Source organism: Diabrotica virgifera, chromosome 2 (genome assembly GCF_917563875.1).
Source record: "Diabrotica virgifera virgifera chromosome 2, PGI_DIABVI_V3a".
Lineage (NCBI taxonomy): Eukaryota > Metazoa > Arthropoda > Insecta > Coleoptera > Chrysomelidae > Diabrotica > Diabrotica virgifera.
Window position 1 is genome coordinate 10,484,971 of NC_065444.1, and position 14,491 is coordinate 10,499,461.

Below are 14,491 nucleotides of genomic sequence, written 5' to 3' on the forward strand. Positions count from 1 at the left end.
AAGAGCAGCCACAGACAAGCAAGAGTGGAGGCAAAAAATAAAGGAGGCCAAGGCTTAATTTGGGCTGTAGTGCCATAGAAGAAGAAGAAGAATCACAATATTACGTTCCTGGGAATGATAACCATGCAGAAATGGTGTAGCAATGACAGTTAATGACTATAGAGATATGAAATTGCGCTGTTCATGCTGACAGAATCATCTTACGTATCTAAGTGAGTTGATCTTCCTGTTTTAACTCATCCTGAAATGTTTATATTTTGCGATACATTAAAAACCCATAGCTACCTGATTAGCCTCACCTGAATTATACCAATGGTAATGGTCATCGTCTTCCTCTTCTACGGCACTACAGCCCACATTGAGCCTTGTCCTTCTTTATTTTTTGCCTCCACCCTTGTTTGTCTTTGGCTGCTCTTCTCCAATACAAAAGTGATTGTGCGTCTCTGCTTACTGTGTCTTCCCAGCACTTTCTTGGCTTTCCAACCGGTCTTTTTCACTGCATTCTAGCGTTCAGTGCTCTTTTTGGTAGCCTATCCTCTCCCATTCTTATCACATGTCTGACCTATTGCAATCTTGCAATCTAAAATCCCAAATTGGGAAATAAAGCAACAAACAGGAAAAAATGAAAAAGTATAGTCAACCAAGCCGTGGGCTTTCTAGACCATCAATAATTCTCATAACATAATAATTAATCAACTAGTCATCAAGTTGTACCGATACCTGTAAGTTTTTGTGAATAAAAAAGAATTAAACGTTTTATTTGATCACCAAAAAATTAATATGCTTAACTTTTGACGAGCAGTTTAGAGGAACTGGTCCGAATGTGGGCCCCTCATTTGTTTTTTTATTGAAACTTGCTTATTATATTTTGATAATACTGTTTAAATGTCATGTATGCATGCTATAAGACCATAGAAATAAAACTGCTAACTATGTATTTTTTATTATAAAGCTTATTTATTTTACAAGTAATAATATGAAGTGGGGCATATTTTTCTAACCAGGCCAGGCTGTCTGAAATATGGGCCCCATTAAAAAACTATCAAAACTTTCTTTTGACAATAAAAATACGACATAACTTAGCCAACAATTCATGCTTAAGGAATAATAAATATCTCTGAAAAATAAAATACAATTATCTACAAAAATCGCAAACGTAGATAAGAGTCTCTCTTCAGCTCTGGAACACTGTTCATGTGCCCAGAGATTGCACATTAAACATTGAACCAGTTTCTTCTCCATTATCTAGTATCATCAGAAAACTGTTTTTTACATACATAATAGAAATGTGGCTCCACTGCTTTCAGGAGATTACTGTCCTATCTGCGCTATGTCAAGGTCTTCATCAGCGGGCAAAAATTCCTCTTTATCTTCTTCATCACGAACTGAATTTGGTTTTGTTTTTTCTCTTGATTTCTTTATATTTTTTCCCTATTAGCTTCCCCTTTCCTTCCTTTATCTTTATATTTTCTTTTAATTGAACTGAAAATACTGTTCCTTTTTCCTTCCCTTCTTTTGATTGTCTTATATTCTCAATTGATATTTAAGAACCAATTTATACGGAGATAAACTTATAACTTGAGAACCGAGAAGTTTTAATTTCTCTTAAAAATGCGCGGTTCGTAACTGATCGGACAGGTGAATGAACGAATGGACTGATGAATATTTTTGAACAATGTTCTGGCATACTTAGTTGTTGCGTTCGCTGTGTTCCTTAATGGTCGATCTGGGTCTTTAGAATAACTTGGTCCTTGATCTTCTGAACGAACTGTTATATTTTCTAAAGAAATCGTTTCTGCAAGGTGACCTGTCAATCCTTCCAAATAAATTCCAGTCGAGTTACAAGTTTTCTCAGATTCAAGTTTCTCAGCACCGAAATCAGCATCAGAAAAAATGGGTATATTTATTGGCCCTAGTCCTGTTACTTTAAACCCATATTTAGCTATTTCTGCCGCCTGGCATTTCAGAAAGGCCTTTTCCAATAGTTCTTCTAGATCAGTGCGGGCGGTCTGAATATGAGCCCCTAGCCCATATTTACGTCACACAAGGGGCCCATATTTCAAAATATGTACGTTCAAGAAAAATATTAGCTTATGATTTTGTAATTACTTTTTGGTCAAAATCTACATTAACACCCTTTTCTTCCCTCTTTCTGTCGCACAAGCAAAATATATCAATTCCGAAATAATGTCCATAAACACAAATATCACTTTTATATAAACTTACCCAATAAAATTTTTTCAAGAGTCAAAATAAAACAGTCTACAGTGTGTAACAACAACATATGCACTGGTGGAGGAATCTGTAAATATATGACAAGAGAGGGGCCCTCCAGTATATTTGGGCATTTTCTAACAGATAGCACTACTTGTTTCCTAGGTAGTGTGGTGGCCCTTATTAAATACATAGCCCATATTCGGACCAGTTCCTCTATATTATTGTTATTTTCGAACATTTTTAATGAATGATTGAACAATTACGACCTTTCATCTGTAGAAACCTCAACTATAATATTAATAGATAATTGATTTAATAACCTATTCATTAAACATGGTAACCAATAATTTTATGCTACCTTTACATGTACTACCACAATGTAGTTTTTACTATTTTTCTAATTGAATTACAAGGTTCATTGAGTGCTTTATTTCATATTTATTATTTATGTATACAAACCTACATTCATACCTATAATTTATGATTATTATGTCGACGATTATATTAAAAGAAAAAAATAGTTAATACAATGTTCATAACTATGCAACTGAAATACTTATATGTCAATATATTTTTAATCAGCTCTAAATATTGAGTTTTATTAAAACTCTTAAATATTAAGAACATTAGCATTCCAAATCTGGCATTACTGACGTATTCTGAAAATATCATGCACAAAACAAAAGCACAAGTTCTCGAAAATCTGGGAAAAAAATGAGGTTGCGTACCATGATATCCTAGGTCTCTATATGCTACTCTTTTCTTGGATCTATCCCTGCATAATCAGTTGGTGCAAGGTTATCTCTCTTCACCTGTAATACGTCTAAGAAATTCCAATTCTCTTGTTTTGATTGTATTTGATTTCCATTTCTTTATTTATCCTTGTCAGAATTTCATTGTTTGTGAAGTATTCTTTCCACGATATTTTCAGAATTCTTCGATGCACCAACAACTCAATTCCAGTTTTTTCATTGATTCCGGATTCAAAGTCTAAGCTTCCATTCCATAAAACGAAGTCCAGTAAACGTAGAACCTTGCCAACCTAACGCTTAGCTCCAATTTTAAATATCTTGTCCAGAGCACTCTCTCGTTTTGTTGAAATTTGCTCAAGTCTTTTCAATTCTGATGTTGATAATAAGCTAATGGTAGAAAACTTGATTGACAGTTACCTGATAATGACCGAAGGTTAAGAACAAATGTAAAAATTAGGGAACAAATACATAGGGAACAAAGAGTTGTCAAAACTGTTCATGTGAAATTTTGTCTTTGACTGATCGCACAAGAGATGAAAGTTTTTATTGAATGGTAAACATTGTGTTTATTATTCTTTATAAACGGTAGGAATGAATCAGTTTCCACCTTCATCGTGAAGTAGATACTAGGATGTATACCATTCAGATGGATTTGAAAAGAAACCAAAGTATCCTTGCCGTAGGGCCAGATGACGAATATTGACGATACATTCGTGATAGGCAAAAAGTATTTGCGTTGCGATCTAGTGCCTCGGAATTCGCAATCATCATGAAAGATATGGTTGACCGTTTCAGGTTATCTACTTCAAAGTCGGTAGCTTAAGTCTCCATGAAACAGCCTCATTGTAAGCGTCCCTTGAATTGTACCTACATATCCACTCAGAAAGCTTTTACTGACTGATTCTGAGCTGATTCCTATTTGTCTTCTATTTAAAATAATACTTAAATAATATTTTCAAATATTTTTGCAGCAAGATATTATCAATTACATACATATTTAAAATGTCATTAAACTTATGAAATGCAATGAAAATAATTATTATGTTACTATTACTTTTATATTGTATTTTATTTCGTATTTGTACAATGTGAGTAACAAATTTTATTTTATTTACAGAAAAATGAAATCTACAATTTTGTGTTTCGCCCTCATGGGAATCTGCGTAGCACAGCTTCAAAACCAAAGGATTCTAGAAGCTCCCGTTCCTACTCTTTGTTCCCAAAGGATTATTCATGAAAGAACTCCAGATGGTTAGTATATGGTTAACAGGAGATGCCTAGAATTATTTTAACAAAAACAATGCATGCTATTAAAAGTAAATTTCAAAAAAAGGTTATTTTTATTTAAGTTAAGTTTAATTTTTAGATTTTTCCAAACCTCCACAGGTCCTACTGCCTTACCAAACTTCATCCTATTTAACTTAACTCCTCAACAACCTCATCTCTCACTATCCCATGTAATACATTCTCATTTGGGATCCCTCGTTCTCTGTATCTCCTCTGGTATTCTTCATTTAGCAACTTTCTAAAGTACTCATATCAGCTTTGTTTTATTTTAACATCGCTTCTTAACACTATTCCACATGCACTCTTAATCTACTACAGGCGAGTCATGAGTCTTTCTCTTTTCTCGCTACTACAGGAAATATACTGGTCTTCCATTTCATAAAGGTGTTAATCACAGACAAATCCCACGCCATTGCAAAGTCAATCACCCAAATCATTTCTTATTCCCATCCTCATGAACTCCACTTCCATGAACTCTTTCTATTCCTGCTATATCTCCACCAATATGACCATTCAATCACCTCTAATAAAACATTTTTCCTATAGAAGAATCTCGAGCATCTTGCAATCAATGACACTCAAAAATTCTTCCTTTTCCTGTTCTTCACACCGAACCTGTAGAGAGTAGATACATATGAAAATTTTTGTCGAAAATAAACTACATATTTTGATATAGAAAATTTGTAAAAGTTACACCTTAATTAACTTGTAGACGATGTACTATGTATATGTTATCGGCCAAACCCGATTTCAGAACAAACTAGTTTGGCCTAGGCCAAACAAGTTTATCATAACGCGTTCAGGACAAACTAGTTTGGCCTAGACCAAACTAGTTTGTCCTGAAATCGGGTTTGGCCGGTAACATACATGTATAAATGGCCGGTACATGTGTAAATTTTTCTTATAATTATGCTGTAACTTAAAGTTAACTTAGAATTGTATTACTTTTTAAAGGCAAAGGATACTTCTTCAGCTGGAAAGACCAAAACACCAAAGGAGTAGAACAAGATTGGTTATCAACTAGAAACTACTGTAGGAAACGTTGCATGGACTTGGTTTCTTTGGAAACAAGTGCCGAAAATGAGTGGATCAAAAGGCACATAGTTGAAGATAAGGTAAGATAATATGATTTAAAAAATTACATAAATAATGTATTATTTTATTCTAATTTCTACATTAAAGTTGTTTTAACGTTCAAATTTGTAAATGTAGTATTTCGATTATATTATTAGTATTATTTCTTGTTATAATTCTGAAATCAATTTTAATAAATATCGCCTGTTTTTGAGATAGGTATCATTAAAATATATGTGGACACTTTTAATAAATAAGCTTAATACTTAAGATTTTTAATGATATTACTTTCAAAAATTACTGAAGGTGAATATAATTTGCTAAAATACACATACTCTTATTAATTCTCAAGAAGAAATCACAATATATTTTAATTTTTATTGTAATATTATAGAGGTCAGTAAACAGGAATATTAAAAAGATTGTTTAAATGATAATATACACTATATATATTTCTCGTTTCTAAATATTACCCCTCTCAAAGATAAGCGCACTTAATTTCCCTTTAAGGCTGATTAATCTTACGATGGGACGTGGACGACACTGCTGTCTTACGGGGGAACGTTGAAGAATCGTCTGATATGAAAAGCATTGGCTAGTTTTTCATACAACGGAACAGGGTGACACCGGGGACGTGCGCCGTCTATTGCTTGACGGCACGGCCCGTGCAGTCCACGTCCCGGCGTAAGATAAATCAAGCTTTACTAATTGCAAATGGCTAATTTTATCAAACCATTGAAATTTTCATGTAAGCGGACGAAACATGCATACCATGTAGTAGAGTTAAAAACATTTAACGATAAAATTTATCGTACAAAGAAAATCGTACTTTTTTTCTCTACTTTTGTCTATTAAACAAGAAAAATAACTTCAATACAGAAAGTGAGTTATATTTGGAGTAAAATATTTGGTTAAAAATCTCATTTTAAAGAGAGAGATGAATCCCTAGCTCAAATGCTCTCCAGTCCACCAGGGAACCCTAAAAAGGGAAAAGCTGAGGAAAAAGAAGACGAAGAAGATAGTCAATATTGAGGATTAAGTTTATAAAAGGGGTACATCACTGGACGCATCCCTGCATCGTAATACTTGAATTGTCAGTCCTATTCATCATCATCATTCAGTATATACTTGTCCACTGCTGAACGTAGGCCTCCCGTATTTCACCCCACCAATTCCTGTCTTGAGCGGCTTGCATCCAATTTTGACATATCCGCTCCAGGTCATCTGTTCATCTTGTTGGTGGTGGTCCTCAAAGACGCCTTGTCTGGGTCTCCACTCGAGTCCTATTACTTGTTGTCTATTATCTACCTAAACATTTAAAACAACGAAAAGCCCCAGATACAAAGTTTACTACTTTTTAAACAATTAGAATAATTGAAATTAAAAATATAATAAACAATATTTAAAATCTAAGACTTTTCGTTAATAAACTGGTTAATAATCTCAGGTTTTTACAATATATAAACCCAGAGACTACGAAAATAGGAGAAAGTAAACAGATGACACTTTGGCCACGCATTTACCTTCCCCTCGTCAAGGAAAAGGACCGAAAGACAGTTTATAATACTCAATTCTGAGTAAAGATGAAAAAGAGATAACGGCAGTTTTGTTTTAATTTGATTCAGAGTTGGACCACCATCTCCAAATAGCTATTTCTGCATCCCATGCGTCCTCGGTGGAGCTATGCAGTCACAACTCTGAAACAAATATCAACAACCTTGCCTATTTAAGGCGAAACATCGCGATGCAGTGATTCCACATTTTGAGACGCAATCTAGCGACATCTCTCGCAATACGAGAAAAACAACGAAAAGCCCCAGATACAAAGTTTACTATTTTTTAAACAATTAGAATCATTGAAATTAAAAATATAATAAACAATATTTAAAATCTAAGACTTTTCGTTAATAAACTGCTTTCTGGCTGCATCCTGTATCTCAGGTTTATACAATATATAAACACAGAGACTACGAAAATAGGAGAAAGCAAACAGAGGACACTTTGGCCACGCATTTACCTTCCCCTCGTCAAGGAAATGGACCGAAAGACAGTTTATAATACTCAATTCTGAGTAAAGATGAAAAAGAGATAACGGCAGTTTTGTTTTAATTTGATTCAGAGTTGGACCACCATCTCTAAATAAGAATCCCATGCGTCCTCGGTGGAGCTATGCAGTCACAACTCTGAAACAAATATCAACAACCTTGCCTATTTAAGGCAAACCATCGCGATGCAGTGATTCCACATTTTGAGACGCAATCTAGCGACATCTCCCGCAATACGAGGAAAACAACGAAAAGCCCCAGATACAAAGTTTACTACTTTTTAAACAATTAGAATCATTGAAATTAAAAATATAATAAACAATATTTTAAATCTAAGACTTTTCGCTAATAAACTGCTTTCTGGCTGCATCCTGTATCTCAGGTTTTTACAATATATAAACACAGAGACGACGAAAATAGGAGAAAGCAAATAGAGGACACTTTGGCCATACATTTACCTTCCCCTCGTCAAGGAAAAGGACCGAAAGACAGTTTATAATACTTTATAATACTGAGTAAAGATGAAAAAAAGATAACGGCAGTTTTGTTTTAATTTGATTCAGAGTTGGACCACCATCTCCAGATAGCTATTTCTGCATCCCATGCGTCCTCGGTGGAGCTATGCAGTCACAACTCTGAAACAGACATCAACAACCTTGCCTATTTAAGGCGAACCATCGCGATGCAATGATTCCACCGTTTGAGACGCAATCTAGCGACATCTCTGGTAATACGAGGAAAACAACGAAAAGCCTCAGATACAAAGTTTACTACTTTTAAAACAATTAGAATAATTCAAATTAAAAATATAGTAAACAATATTTTAAATCTAAGACTTTTCGCTAATAAACTGCTTTCTGGCTGCATCCTCTATCTCAGGTTTTTTTACAATATATAAACAATATATAAATAGGCAAGGTTGTTGATGTTTGTTTCAGAGTTGTGACTGCATAGCTCCACCGAGGACGCATGGGATTCAGAAATAGCTATCTGGAGATGGTGGTCCAACTCTGAATCAAATAAAAACAAAAACTGCCGTTATCTCCTAAACATTTAAGTTGGGAATGCTATAGGTAAAAGCGACCTTTAAACTTATAACATTTAGTTAAAAAGTCTTGTCATTTATTAAACATTAATCCGCTAATTGAATATTAAATTTTAATGATAGTTATATTACATGTAGGTGTGGTTATTATTTTTTTACTCATTCGGAATATACATATCGTGTTAGGCGAAGATGCCTTAAACATAAATGATTAATTATTAAAAGTTGAAGACGACACATCAGGAAGCTAATTCATATTATGTAATGGAGAATACATTAATCAAATTGTCATCATTAATGAATATTGTTAAACTTTTTTCAACAATTTGCACATGTTTATCAAATAATGTAAAATAAAAATAAAATAAGATATACAAATAATAAAATGTAGGGGAGAGTTGGACAAAACCGGGTACCACTCCAAAAACCGTCTGTATCTTTTGCTATGTGAGAGTAGCAAATGTTTGCTGCAGATTGAAATATTCTCGAATGACTTAAGTTTGATATACCAATGCCAATTTTTAAGAATATTCTTAAATTCTTAATTTTTTTATTTTTATGAGAATATTGCAAAATACCCGGTTTTGTCCAACCGGTATGATAAAACCGGGTAGTAACTTAATTATCATGTAAAAAGACTAATGAGCAGAAAATAAAATATTTATTAAAAGTATGTGAACAAAAATCGAAAATATATGAACAGAAGTCACAAATAAAAACTTCATCTACATCATCATAGGCACTACAGGCGTCATAAGCCCATTTGGTGCAAGACACACATTTTATCCAGCCTTCCTTCGCAATATAATTTGAAAATAGTTAATTGTAATATAGACACGCATCGACATTATTATCTTCTTCCTCCAAACTCTCCAAAATTTTGTTTTTTTACGACTGGAGATTTTTTTAAATTTTTCCTACTAGCTTTCTTACTAGCTTCTTCAACAGAAGAAGCCACACGTTGTAGTTAACTAAAAGCAAAAAAACCACTGCAGAAACTGGAAGTAACAACAGGTCTGATAAAATCGGGTACCCGGTTTTGTCAATTTTCGGACTACCCGGTTTTGTCAAACTCGTAAACAAGATATTCAATGTTATTTAAATTTTTAAGTTATGATATAGTATTCAAAATTTTTGGCCAAATTAAAGATAATCTACTAGGTTACATGTATTAAAGTTTGAAATGGCTATTAGTTATTCATTAGAGGCGAAAACAGCTATAAACTTACCTTAAAAATCGAGTTTCCTGCATCAAAAAACAGGTGAGGTCTTACTGCTCCGGCACAGATTACTCAAATGAGGTAGAAATGAATACACACGGCTGTTGGTGGTAAAGGGACACTAATTTTAACATTGTCTAATAGATAGCAGCAGACAGTTAGAAGAATTAAGGGGTACCCGGTTTTATCAACCTACCGGGTTTTGTCCAACTCTCCCCTATACAATAATTTATTTAACACATTTAACTGTTTATATACAATTATTACAAAATATTTTAACGCATAACTGCAATCTGAATGGAGAGTCTAATCGTAACAGGATTTTATACGCCTTTGTATCGGGTTTCTTGTTGCTTTTTATCTAGTATTTTCTGATATAATCTTCATTAACGCTTTCTCTGTTATAATTAACCTTTTCAATAAACTCCATTTTTACACATCTTCCCCTTGCTGTTTTGCTTAATTCCAAAAGTGGTAAAAGTATAATTTGGCTTTGACTAGATGACGATCTGGTGCACATTCGGCTCCTCTATAAACCCTTATCGTATAATCCCCACTTAAAAAAATATAAACTAAAGTGTATATTTTATTAGGAAATTAGATATATAGGACAATCAAAGAAAGAAAAGGATGGAGAAAAGTAGTGGAACAGCTAAAGTCACACAAGAAACTTTAAAACTAAACCCAGAATGGGATGATTCCCCACATAAAAATGATCTTCAAGTGTAAACTTGATAATGACATTTTCAAAGGAACTGTCTACCAGAATTGAAATTGGACGTAATTTATTTTTTCTACGAGCGTGCAAAAATGTCTACTTTCGCACACGCATTTTAGTTTAGAATGTTTTACTTTTCCGCACGCTTGTTACTTTTCTGCATTTTACTTTTCCGCACGCGTTCTACTTTTTCGCACGCGTTTTATTTTTTCGCACGCGTGTTAATTTAGATATGGTAATATGGCCTTAAAGAAATTATAATACATGCAATAAACTAATATTTAGATATTATTTACTAATTTATTTCAAATATATCTTATTGTGTTCATGTTTTAATGAAATTAACGCGTAGTCCTGTCGCCAAGGGGGGTACAACGGCCTCCTGTATTCAGATGGACTTACCCAAGTTTTGTTTTATGTATTTTGACCTGTAGAACACGAATTTTTTGGGTAACAGTTGATCCGGATGTCGATAAGATTGTTATAAACCAAGAAGTTGAGGAATCACATAACAGCGATTTCTCGCAAAACAAAACTTTTTTTGTATTTTTTGGGCCATTCTAACCAAAAAATGTTCCTACAAATTTTTTCGTAGGATGCATAGTTTTCGAGATAAACGCGGTTGAACTTTCAAAAAATCGAAAAATTGCAATTTTTGAACCCGAATAACTTTTGATTAAAAAATAAAATAGCAATACTGCTTACCGCATTTGAAAGTTCAAGTCAAATTATATCGGATTTAATTATTTGTATTGCTAAAAATTTATTATTTTATTATTAAAAAAAGCTATAAACACCTAGTGCTTGAGTTATGTTTTCAATGATTTCTCATTTAAAATCGAACGAGTAGGTAGAAGAGGTAAAAGTGCAAGCGGGGCTATTTCTACGCAGCATGCCTTAAAACGCATGTATTAGGCAAGGGAAACACTATGTGTTTATAGCTTTTTTTAACAATCAAAAAATAAATTTTTAGCAATGCAAATATTCAAAACAGATATAATTTGACTCAAACTTTTAAAGGCGGTAAGCAGAATTGCTATTTTATTTTTTATTCAAAGGTTATTCGGGTTCAAAAATTGCAATTTTTCGATTTTTTGAAAGTTCAACCGCGTTTATCTCGAAAACTATGCATCCTACGAAAAAACTTGTAGGAACATTTTTTGGTTAGAATGACCCAAAAAATACAAAAAAATGTTTTGTTTTGCGAGAAATCGCTGTTATGTAATCCCTCAACTTCTTTGTTTATAACAATCTTATCGACATCCGGATCAACTGTTACCCAAAAAATTCGTGTTCTACGGGCCAAAATACATAAAAAAAACTTGAGTAAGTCCATCTGAATTAAGAAGGCCGTTGTACCCCCCCTGGCGACAGGACCAGCGAGAATTCGATGAAATAAAATAATTTTGACATACTATTCGAAAGTCAAATCAGTCGACAATAACAGTGGTTTTGAATCGTCGTCATGGAAACCAAGATCGTCGTCAAGCTAACCAATTATGCTGAAACTTTGGTTTTGACAACCTTGTCAAATAATTAATTTGTGTATGTATTTTCATATTAATTAAATTAATTGATTAAAATTTGGTCATTTTTTAAAGACTCGTAGAAAAAATATTGTTCCTAACGTTTGCAGAAAGTCTCTTTTCCGCACTCGACTGCTTGCCGAACTCCCGCTTCGCGTCGTTCGGCAAATTGCAGTCGCGTGCGGAAAAGTATGACTTTATGCACTTGTTAGCAAAATAACTATATGAAAATGAAACAATTTTTTTGCAATAGAATTTTGAGTGGCGGCACAAAAATGCGCATGCTTAGATGCTATATATTTAGTGTCCTATATGGTTTAGAGACAGCCACTGTGACTAAATCGATGATGAGAAAAGTGGAAGTTTTCGAGATGTGACTTTACAGAATAAATACTGAGAATATTTTACATAAATAATCATGAATGAAGAAGTCATGCGAAGACTTTCAGAAGAAACAGAACTAAATAATGAAATAAAAATAAGAAAACTACAATAACTTGGCTACGGGATGAGAGGAACAAAATACCAGCTTCTGCAGAATATCATGCAGGAAAAGATTTTAGGAAACTAAAACTGCTTTTTATAGCAGTTGTAAACAGAATACATATAGTCATGATGATCGCTAACCTTCGAAAGATTCCAAAGATTCCAAAACGGAACCGTTAGAGCAAGATCACTAATATTACAAGAAAATATTTTGTTTTCTTTTATGAACCTTGTGTAAATTTTTTGTTCATATTTTGTGATACGCATCTGCGGTTCTTATTGTTTTTCTTGCAGATTTTTCTACCGATAATCCCCGTCCTTGGTTCTTTATTCTTCAGTCCGGATAACATATTTATTCATATCACGTTCGTTACGTAAACTGCACAAAATATTCCTAATTATTCGTCGTCGGCGTATGTGTGGAAAACATCCTGTATCGTACGACGCGACCTGATGAAAGCGCAAGGTGAGGTGATAACTGATTTCGCAACATCATAGTTTTATTACCTTCCAGCAATTGATATTAGGTCAATGATTTTCTATTGTGCTTGTGCTTGGTTCATGCTTTGAATATTTACTCTTCTAGAAATGCCGCCATTACTATTTTTATTTATAATCGATGTGTTTATGCGGTATATGATAATCATAATGAAGGATTTTTTAGGAAAAACGTTTTATGTCGTCAGTAAATGCTTGTTTAGTCACTAATAATGCATTTTGCCCATTTATATAGTCTTCAATTATAATTAAAAAAATACTTTTCTTATTATAGATATCAATGGGCACGATGTATTATATTTATTTTTGTATTGTAATTTTGCCGTTATTATTAGTTTTCCATACATCCTCATTATTTGTTTATTAGTTCAGTTCGTCGTTCGTCTTCTCCAAATATTCTCTGTCTCTTATTCCTCCTAAGATTTTTCTGAGTACTTTACTTTCCCAGATCTCTACTTTTTTCTTTCTGTTGGTTCAAAATTCACGTTGTTCTAATACTAGGTTAAATAAACTTGTTGATAGATGATTCCCTTGTTTTTAACCTATGTTCACTGTAGACTGTCTTAAAAAGCTTTCCTTTATTATTACCCGACTTCTGGTGTTCCTGAGCATCACTCTCACTAATTAGCTTTATAAGCTTTTCTTGGTTTATAATGTTCTCATAATCTGATAAATCATCTTTTGGCTAATGAAGTCGTATTCTTTTTTAAAATCGATAAATAACATATGTGATCCTAATATTTTTCGTAACTATTATCTTGAAGAAGTGATTAAAAGAAAAAACGCAACCTGGATAAAAAATATGAATACAAAGATTAACAATTAGGAGGAACTAGGAGTTCAGAAGCATGAAAGACGATAAAGAATGTCGAACATCACAAAAAGGTGGGCACACAATTAAGAGTTTATCTGATGCAGAGTGGGAACAACATTTTAAGGAATTATTAGTAGCAAAACGACCACAATACATAACAAGAATACAAGAAAAAGAGAATGATATACAGAGAGAACGCGAAATAGAACTAGATAAAAGCAAAGTGGAAGAAGCTATTAAAACTATGAAATCCCGGAAAGCACCCGGGGCTGGAGGAATTAATCCTGAATTAATAAAATATGGACCACCGAAACTATAGGATATTTTTAAAAAACTTTTCGAAAGATGTCTAAATGGAGAAAAAGTACCAGATGAATGGCTAACATCACATATTACTCCCATACATAAGAAGGGACCTAAAAATAACCCCAAAAACTATAGGGGAATCGTAGTCATCAGCACAATTGGAAGATTATACTCCAGGATATTAAGAAATGAAATAGAATGAGAAATTCAAGGAAAGCAAGCTGAAGAACAAGCTGGTTTTCGTGCGGGACGTTCAACGGTAGACAATCTCTTCACTTTAAAAATAGCACTAGAAAAAAGAATACAGAGAAACCAGGAAACCCACATCGCTCTTATCGACCTAGAAAAAGCCTATGATAGTGTATCCATAATAGAACTATGGAAGTCAATGAGAGACATCGGTATCGATGGAAAACTCATACAAGCAACTAAAATATTATATGAGACCACTAACATCAGAATCAAAAACGGCAAAAATTTCACTGAGGCATTTAATACTTCAA

The 14,491-nt window shown here is 33.4% G+C and overlaps 1 protein-coding gene across 1 annotated transcript in view; it reads left to right on the forward strand.

Moving 5' to 3' along the window:
• The window catches only part of LOC126879958 (uncharacterized), a 54,613-nt gene that overhangs the window by 23,012 nt on the left and 17,110 nt on the right, over nucleotides 1–14,491 (forward strand). Inside the window, exons 2-3 of the mRNA XM_050643357.1 lie at nucleotides 4,087–4,220; nucleotides 5,211–5,371. Coding sequence (XP_050499314.1) covers nucleotides 4,091–4,220; nucleotides 5,211–5,371 — 291 coding nt within the window. The 5' untranslated portion in view covers nucleotides 4,087–4,090. The remainder of the gene's footprint in view (nucleotides 1–4,086; nucleotides 4,221–5,210; nucleotides 5,372–14,491) is intronic.